The sequence below is a fragment of the Lepus europaeus genome, chromosome 11 (assembly GCF_033115175.1).
Source record: "Lepus europaeus isolate LE1 chromosome 11, mLepTim1.pri, whole genome shotgun sequence".
NCBI classification, from domain to species: Eukaryota; Metazoa; Chordata; class Mammalia; order Lagomorpha; family Leporidae; genus Lepus; species Lepus europaeus.
This window is the reverse complement of record NC_084837.1, coordinates 113033818-113043441: the sequence shown is the minus strand read 5'-3', so window position 1 is coordinate 113043441 and position 9624 is coordinate 113033818. Positions and strand designations below refer to the sequence as shown.

At 57.2% G+C, this 9624-nt stretch overlaps 1 protein-coding gene across 3 annotated transcripts in view; it reads right to left on the bottom strand.

Annotated features, from left to right (window-relative positions):
- Positions 1-158: 158 nt before the first annotated feature.
- SIN3A (SIN3 transcription regulator family member A) overlaps positions 159-9624 on the bottom strand; it is a 65794-nt gene continuing 56328 nt past the window's right edge. For all 3 annotated transcript variants that reach the window (XM_062206426.1, XM_062206427.1, XM_062206425.1), the window contains 4 exons: positions 8406-8498; positions 7461-7555; positions 2649-2856; positions 159-1477 (listed from right to left, as the gene is read on the bottom strand). In XM_062206426.1, coding sequence (XP_062062410.1) covers positions 1247-1477; positions 2649-2856; positions 7461-7555; positions 8406-8498 — 627 coding nt within the window. In that variant the 3' untranslated portion in view covers positions 159-1246. The remainder of the gene's footprint in view (positions 1478-2648; positions 2857-7460; positions 7556-8405; positions 8499-9624) is intronic.

Below are 9624 nucleotides of genomic sequence, written 5' to 3'. Positions count from 1 at the left end.
GCCAGCTAAGTGCCCACACTCGGGACCCTACATCTGCTACCAGGGTGTGAGACATCTCCATCAGCCTAACATGCCCCCCAGCTGGGGGAATCAATCCGTGGATCGAAGACTCAGGCCCCTGCCTTTCAAATAAATAGAATATTTTTAAGAACCCAGCATATTATTACTTTTATTTCTCAAATTTTAAAAAAGGGCAAACAAAGACACTCCAACACCGCTGGTTCCGACTGTGACTAGGAGAAGCCCCGAGGACTGGGGCGCGGCTGCCCTGTGTCCCAGGCTCCGACCTTCCAGGCGCGCTGCGGGCAGGAGCGAGCAACAGGAGAATCCTGAGTGACCTGGGGGGAGCTGCAGCCCAAATCCCTGCTCCACAGGCGAACTCCGGTGAGGACAGGGGACTGGGAGCTTATTCCTTAAGAACCAAGCTTTATTTATTTACAAAAAAGAAAAAAAGAGGTTGGGCAAAGGGGAAGACAAGTTTTACACAAAAGTACTACAATGTAATCCCTTTGGTAAAAAGTGTAATAAATGTCTTGTACATCTGTTCGTAGTACTAACGCTGCAGCCACATAGGACTATGGTACACAAGAAGCTAGAGCAGTTATGCTAGCACATCAAAGCATATTTCTTTTAATAAAAAATTGACAGTATGTACATTATTTACAAAAAAAGAAAAGCCAAGGTTAAATCGTGTGAGAGAGAGGAGCTGGCGGCTGGCACCGGGAGGCTGTAGCGAAGCAGGCACAGAACAGTTCCGTGGGGCTGGAGAGGCCCAGGAGCGGCGGGCAGGCAGCCAGGGGCCCGCCGGGACTCCGCTCCCAGAACCACCAATCCCAACGCCAAACTGCAGGTCTCGGACAAAACCTAACGCGTGATCTTAGATGTGCTCAAGTGACCAGAGGGGGAGAAATCAAATCCAGTCTTTGTTCCTTTTGTGGGAGGGAAGAGGCGCAGTGCCCATCACAGCGAGTCCATCTGAGCGTCGAGCCCCTGCCGTCTGCTCTGTCAGCGCGCGGCCATCAGTCCAGTCGTGAGCAGCTTCGGCTCCCTCTGCCACGGTCAGGCCACAGGAGACGAGTCAGCTCTGCTGGTGTGGGCGAGCAAGCCGCCTGTCCCTGTGCCGGCACCAACTTCCCTCCCTCGGGGGCGGGGAAAGCTGCGCTCCGCACGTGCGGCCTGCGCGGGCCTGAAAGGCATCTTCCTCGTTTCTGGTGTTGTGTGCAGCGCCCCCACGCGCCTCCTCCGGTTACGGGGCCTTGAAGCCAGTGCCGTACTTGACGCGGTACTTGTTAATGCTCACAAAGTGCAGGGTCTCTGTGTCACAGGTGGTGGTGCAGGGCACCAGGCCCTCCAGCCCCTCGCCCATGAGCCACCTGCTGGTCTCGGCCGCCATCTCCCGGGGCACATGCTCCTTGGTCCATTTGTCTACCCACGCCTGGAACCTCTGGTGCAGCCGTTTGCTCACGCGCTCATGGGACTGAAACAGAGAAGGGGAGAAGATTGAGGAGACACCGAAAGAAGCCTTTCCAAATACAGGACCAGCTTCCTTCTGTCCATATACAAGGAGCAGCTTTCTTCCTAAGGCAGCCGAGAGAAGACGGGAGCCAAAGCCTCCATCAGTCTCACACGCCGTCCGACACTGTCTTCCCAGGCACACTGTGGGGACTGAACAGGCCGTCTGACACGGGACGCGGCAGCCGAACCCTGTGAGCCGCCACCGGCCCCACGGCCAAGGGCTGGATCCCGCTCTCCCTCACATGTCCCCACGCCAGCCAGCAGCTTCGGTGGGAGCTTATGTCCCCACCCGTGCATGTGGGAAGTACTGGTGCCCACAAGACACCAAGACAAAAACTGGTTTTATCCAGCCCCGCCCCCAGGAATCTGCACCAGAGAGGGCGGGCGCAGCACAGCAGTACTCAGTGCCAGAAGTGCGTGACAGCACGCAGCCTACATCCCACCTCGGACTTCCAGTTCAAAACAGTGATTACTCGGCCCTCAAACCTGATAACCCCCTCCTGTTAGCAGATACGTCAAGAGTCTCCACTTCTTAAACACACACACACACACACAAAGCCATCAAACCAGCCAGGCCACACCCTTGCTCTCTCCCACCCTGGTCTCCCAGCCCGCTGCGCGCGAGCAGTTGAGCGCTGGCCAGCATGAGCCCTGTCAGCAGCGTCCCAGCACAGCTCAACCAGAACGCAGAGCCCAGCCTAGGAGACAGAGATGAGGCCGCTGCCGCCCCTCCGGCTCCAGCACCTCATCCTTGCAGGTGCCAAGCCCCTTCCTCCCTCCCAGCCTCCCATGCCTGTTTCTTCATCCGTCAGCACCCAGGCCTTGAAGAAGCTGTCTTCACGGCGGCGGCCATGCCTGCCAGGGAGCAGCGCCCCCCTCACCGGCTCAGCCCTCACACCCGAGCGCAGGAGAACAGGTGGAGTTCCCCACAGCTGGGATCGCAGACCGCCGAGAGGCAGACGCTGGGAGCAGCTTCCCTGGAGGGGCCCCGGCTCTCTTCCTGCCCTACTAGACTGAACTGGGCTTCCCCTGCCGGTTCCCTGGGTTTGAGGCCTGGCCCTGGGGAAAACAAGAGCTGAAGGAAGGCGGGGGAGCCAGCCAGGGACGCCCACGAGGGCCCGGGGCAGGCTCACCTGGTGGGCGCGCAGCAGGGCGGTGCGGCGGTACATGTAGTCCTCGGACTTGATGACATACACCATCTTGTACGAGTTGAGCTTGAACCTGCACTCCAGCTTGTCGAGGCTGTCCACATTCTCCAGCGGCTTCTTGCTGCCGCCCTCCTTCCCTTCCTTCTCCTGCTGCTCGCGGCCACGCTGGCACTTCCGGATCCGCCGCAGATTCCTGCAAAGCAGGGGGCCATGCACCTGTCCCCAGAGTCCCACCACCAACGCCCCAGATGCGTTCCCCATCACAGGCCCTCCCAGCACGCACCACACTGAGTTATAGCTGTGGTTTCAGTGTGAAACAAATCGCAACTGCAAAGACACAGAATAAAAAGCGGACTCCTTCACCCTCCCGTACCCGATTCTCCAAAGCCCATTTGCCTTGGCAGATGGAGCCCCTGCTCAGTCAGCACAGGCTCTCGGGGCCCGCAGCAGACAGCTGAGCCCGGAGCTGGGAACGACCCGGCCTCTGCAATGGACGCACAGGACCACTGCCTCTCATGTCAGCTCGGTTTTCTTTTTTCACATATTAATTCAGTTTTATTTATTTGAAAGGCAACACACACACACACACACACACTCTTCCATCCGATGATTCATTCCTTGAATGCTAGCAACAGCCAAGGCTGGGCTTGACCCCACTAAAACTGAACGTCTCGAACGCTCTCCAGGGCTCTCACGGGGTGGTGAAGACTCAGGCACCTAAGCTATCTGCTCGTCACAGGAAACTGAATGGAAGGCTGGTGCCGCGGCTCACTAGGCTAATCCTCCATCTGTGGTGCTGGCACCCCAGGTTCTAGTCCCGGTCGGGGCACCGGATTCTGTCCCGGTTGCCCCTCTTCCAGACCAGCTCTCTGCTATGGCCCGGGAAGGCAGTCGAGGATGGCCCAAGTGCTTGGGCCCTGCACCCACACGGGAGACCAGGAGAAGCACTGGCTCCTGCCTTCGGATCAGTGTGGTGTGCTGGCCGCAGCGGCCACTGGGGGGTGAACCAATGGAAAAAGGAAGACCTTTCTCTCTGTCTCTCTCTCTCAGCCACTACGGCTGGTGCTGCGCCGATCCAAAGTCGGGAGCCAGGTGCTTCCTCCTGGTCTCCCATGCAGGTGCAGGGCCCAATGACTTGGGCCATCCTCCACTGCACTCCTGGGCCACAGCAGAGAGCTGGCCTGGAAGAGGGGCAACCGGGACAGAATCCAGCAACCCGACCGGGACTAGAACCTGGGGTGCTGGCGCTGCAGGCGGAGGATTAGCCTAGTGAGCTGCGGCGCTGGCCACAAGTCTCTTTTTTAAACACCCCAGATGGCTGCAATGGAGCTGGCCAATCTGAAGCTAGGAGTGCCCTTCGTGTCTCCCATGTGGATGCAGGGACACAAGCACTTGGGCCATCCTCCACTGCTTTCCCAAGCGCATCAGCAGGGAGTGGAATCGGAAGTGGAGCAGCCGGGACTCGGCCGGGGCTTTAACCCACGGTGCCACGGCACTGGCCCCCTAAAAAAGCCTCTTCCAATTTGCTTTTCCATCTGAATCACACACACAAAAAACTTCTGTGCCTATTTTAAAAATTCTCCCAAAGACAGTATGTAACTAGCGCCACTCTTGCATACACACAGCAGAGAGAATGCAAACACTGACGCTGCCCTGCGAGGGGGACGTTTTGATTCTCAGCTGGACCGCCCCCCACCCTGCGCCTGGCTACTGGAAACACTGCCTCAGCCGTCTGGCGCAGTCCCTCTCAGGACGCCTGGGAGACGGGAACTCTTGTCCTCTGCCCTGATCCCGTGCTGCCGTGTGCCTGGGGTGGGACAAGCTGGCCTCAGAAGTCAGCGCTCTCCTCGGACCACGCAGCGGCTTTCAGGGACAAGTCTGGTCCCCGGCTGTGTCCTCACTCCATCAGGAACAGTGATTACATCTCAGCCCCTCAGTGCCCAGCTTTTTCCCCTTGCTTTTAAAGACTTCGAGAGAGCGAGAACTCTTCCAACTGCTGGTTCACTCCCCAGATGGCTGCCAGGGCTGAGCCAGGCCGAGTCCAAGAGCCCAGAAAGCACTGGGCCATCTTCTGCTGCTTTTCCAGGCACGCTAGCGGGGGGCCGGATGGGGAGCAGAGCAGCTGGGGTTCGAACCCGTGCTCGGACATGGGATGTGGGCATTACAAGTGGCAGCTTAACCTGCTGCGGGCAGTGCTGGCCCCGGTTCCCGTCCTCTTGTGCTGTGTGGTCAATGGGGCCGGGCCTGCAGCTCCGCGGCGGGTTCAAGCCAGGCGAGAGCTGGAGAAACCGCTGGTGACCGCGAGAGTGCAAATGCCTCAGTGCCTCCATCTGCAGCCGCCCGCATTGCCTGCCACTCAAACACACCGCGGAGCTGCGAGGAGAAACGGCCGGACGGGCCGTCATTTCGAGGAAAACCACCAAACTCTTGTTGCCAATGGTAAGACTAGAGTTTTCAAGCAAAACTAAATTTTGGTAATGGGCAACAGCCACCATGAGCTTGACAGCCTCCCCATACAGAGATAGTTTGATGAGCAACTTAGGGGGGATACTGAAAAATGTGTCAACATTAGTGGGTCTGCACAAATCAGCTGAATACATATTTTCTAAAAAACTGGTCACATGAAGTTACGAAATCATGTGTAAAAAAGATTCACTTGAAATACAAGATAAATCAAACGATTAAAACTTTTCTTAGAAGTTTGACTCATTTGAATGGCAGAGACAGAGCGAGGGAGACAGACAGATCCCCCACAGGTGACTGCTCATTCCCCAGGGGCCCAGACCACCAGCCTGCAATATGGCCACCGCATGGCAGACGCCCCCTACAGAGCCACGGTTTGAAGTAACCGCACTGGGAGCTCGTAGGTACTGCCACCTGGGGCGATCAGCCAGGCAGCTTCGAGGCCCACACGCCACGCCGGAGCCTGGGGCCAGCTTCTTCCTAAGCAGAGCCTGGGAGGCAGCTGTGGTGGGGACCTGGATTGCGTTCCTGGCCTCTTGCTTTGGCCTGGCCACTGTGGGCAATTTGATGAGTAAACCACCAAATGGGAGCTCTGTGTGTCTCGAGAGAGAGAAAGGGACAGGAGAGGGAGGATAGAGAGGGGAAGTCAGAAGAAAAAAAGGGGAAGGGATGAGAGGGAGGTAGGGAAAGCGAGAAACAAACTACCCTGCAGACTGCCGCTTCACCAGGAACACCCACAGTTATCGGGAGGGACAGGAGAAGCCTCCTCCTCCCAGCTCCACAGAGGCCAGCTGTCTTAACATTCCAACCCAACTCAACGTGACAGCAGACCACAGGAGCAGCTATGAGACTCCAGCTGTCTACTAAGTTGGACATCAGACAATGCCTCATTTCACAAGACTTTTGGTTTGAATGGCTTTCTGCTAAAAACATACTACCTAGCCAACGTAGAGGCGTCGTGTCCAACGTGGCAGCTGGGACTAGTGCCGCCCACATAAAGATCGGGGCGACCACGCACACGAGCTGCAGCACAGACCAGTGCTCAGAGGCTGAGTGCCGGGGCAGCGCCACGGATGACGACCCTGCCCGAGCCGTCGTCACCTTCCCGTACGAGTGTGCCTCCTTCCCCACACCCTCCTCGCCAGAGAACCAGCTTTAAAAGCCCCTGCTGCCAGGTTCTGTGGCGTAGGGGGTAAAGCCACCGCCTGCAGTGCTGGCATCCCATATGGGCTGCTCCACTTCCAGTCCAGCTCCCTGCTGTGGCCCAGGAGGACAGTGGAGGATGGCCCAAGTGCTTGGGCCCCTGCACCCGTGTGGGAGACCTGGAAGAAGCTCCTGGCTTCGGATTGGCTCAGCTCCGGCTGTTGTGGCCATCTGGGGGGTGAACCAGGGGATGGAAGACCTCTCTCTCCCTGCCTCTGCCTCTCTGTAACTCTGCCTTTCAAATAAGTCAATCTTAAAAAAAAAATAAAAACAAAACCCCTGCCATCTGCTGAGACAGACACAGGCTGTGCGTACTGCACCCTGTGGCAAGCATGGAGGGAGATGATGCTCGTCTCGTGGAGAGGGGCCCAGCAGGGCCCTTTCTGCCAGCCCCGGCCTTTATTCACGAGGACTAAAATACTGCTGGGCTCGTTCCTTCATGGAAACGGAAGACACCAGAGTTCCATTCCAAACTCCACGCTTCCTAAGTTGCGCGGCTGAAGCTTGGCGTGCACACTCGGAGCAGGCGCACGCCCGCCTCTGTGGGGAACTGTCCAAGTTCCGGGTGGAGAAGAAACGGCAGCTCGAAGGCTGCTGACCTTCGCACAGCCTGCTTACAAGCCTGGCCTTGGGGGTTTTCTAGTTTGAAAGTGATGAAAGTGGCTCATCACACCCAAACTCTGTGAGCTCTGTTGAAGCTCTTTCCTTGTGACCCGGCATGTGGCTCCCACTAGGCACAGGATGCCCGCAGGCCAAGTATCAGCCAGAGCCCTGGCAGGGGGTCTCTAATGGGCATCCCTGGGAGAGAACACTTGGCAGCTTGCGCCTGACTCCCTGTCCCTCTGCCAGAGGCACCATCGCCCTGTGCATCCCCCTTCGCCGGTGCTGCTTTCTGTGCTTTGGCCGTGATAACTACAGCGGCAAGTGTGACCCGTGCAGACTGGGACACAGAACCCCATCCAGTGACCCCACCCTTCCCGGATGCTGGGACACCTGCTCCAGGCAGGCATCAGGGTAACAGCTGCACAAACCTTGAATTAGCATCTCAGCAGACAGAGCAGGTGAACGCCCAGAACCGCAAGGTCAACCCCGCACCTGCACAGGCGCTGCTGGGTGACCCGGCTCACTCACCTTGGGAGAAACACGGGCTTCTGGGCCAGGTGCTCGCGGAGCTCAGGAGAGGTAGTGTCGGCATTCATGTACCGCTCCACGTAGTCCGACCAGCGCTAGGTGCCAGACACAGAGTGCAGGAGGTCACAGTCACACTCTGACCCCCGATGACAAAGCCCCTTCCATAACGATGCACTTTCCTCAGTACGGCCAACAGACTAAAACCCCACTAGGGTCTCAGACGCTTCGGTTATCAGAAGTCATAAATGGGTAGAAGCTTGCGATGGGAGGTTCTATTTCCCCACAGAGTGTTCCCATGAAGAACAACGTGCACGCAGCCCAACGTCTGAAGCTGGATTTCCAGCATCTTTTGAAAAGAAATGCAAAGATCTGGCAGCCACACCAGTCCTGCCACAGAACGGAGCCGCCCTGCCCGCCAACCTCGCTTCCCATCGCAGTGCCTGCCGCCCACCTAGGATACCACAGCTCTGGCTGCGGGCTGCTGATTCCTGGGTTTGTCTAGCCCAGGGGTGGGGCCACAAGATCATCTGTTCTGGCCCTGCCAAAGCAACCACAGGCCAGACTCAAAACTCACTAAGTCAATGGCAGGCTAACTTTAAGTTGATAATCTGTAATGGCCCACAAATGGTGCTATCAATATCCACATGGCCCTCGGCAGAAAACAAGGCCCCCCCCCCCCCCCCCCGCAGCCCACTGGAAAGTCAATGCGATACAGCAACCAAGGTGGCGCCAGGAGGATGGCACTCCCTCTGTTGCTTCTTGTACTTTAGGAAATCATGGAAGAGCCGCCAACCATGTTTCTTCCGAGGAAACGGATTTGTTGAGTGCAAGACGACACTGCCAGCAACCACAAGCGACGCCCAAGGCGGCCCAGCTCTCGGCTCAGTGAGGACTGAAGTGACATGACGTGGCAGCCAGGCCCGCTGCACTCGCCCTTGCCCATACCTCTGCCTCCACAGGGTCATCCGAGTTCTCCTCCTCTGTGTCCAGAAGCTCAATAGTCAGCTGGACCTGGCCTTGGCTCTGAACGAACATGAGCTGCAAACGAGAAACCCAAGTGTCACAAGGCCATCTCCAAAGGCACATCCTGGCTTCTCCAGTGGGGGCAAGGCACAAAGGTGGGGAAGACGCTCAAAAGCTCCACAGTCAGTGATGAGAAGTTTGACTTTAGTGCCAACAAAGTGAGCATGTTAGAGCAAAAAGTACCACTTCATGTTTCATACTTCTTGAATTAGCTAAAATTATCAATGACAGAGAGAGCATTTAAAAAAAAGCATTTTGGGGCCGGTGCTGTGGCTTAAAAGGCTAATCCTCCGCCTTGCAGCGCCGGCACACCGGGTTCTAGTCCCAGCTGGGGCACCGGATTCTATCCCAGTTGCCCCTCTTCCAGGCCAGCTCTCTGCTATGGCCTGGGAAGGCAGTGGAGGATGGCCCAAGTGCTTGGGCCCTGCACCCGCATGGGAGACCAGGAGAAGCCCCTGGCTCCTGGCTTGGGATCAGTGTGGTGTGCCGGTCGCAGTGCACCGGCCGCGGCGGCCATTGGAGGGTGAACCAACGGCAAAGGAAGCCCTTCCTCTCTGTCTCTCTCACTGTCCACTCTGCCTGTCCAAGAAAAAAGGCATTCTGTTAAAATCAGGCAGGGGCTGGCATCCCACGTCGGCATCAGTTTTGAGTCCCGGCTGCTCTACTTAAGATCCAGCTCCCTGTAAATAGCCTGAGAAAGCAACAGGTGATGGCGCAAGTGCTTGGGCCCCTGCACCCATGGGGGAGACCTGGAGGAAGCTCCTGTCTGCTGGCTTAGGCCTGGCCCAGCCCGTCCGTTGTAGCCATTTGGAGAGTGAACCAGTGGATGGAAGATCTCTCTCTCCCTCTGTCTCTCTTTCTCTGCCTTTCGAATAAGTAAATCTCAAAAATCAGGCACATGTAACCAAAACCACAAATACGAATGCGATGCCTTTTCAACCAAGAGTCCCACATCTCGCTAGGACTTGCCAGAACATGTAAACAAGTCTGCAGTGTTCCCTGTCCCCCACTCCCCAACGTCAGCAGCAACAGCGAGGGAGACTTCACACCACAGCTAAGTGGAGAACATCAGACACAGGGCAGACTGCCAGCTGCATTCACACGGCCGTGGGAGCGACACAGGAGTCTGAGCGCGCCTGAG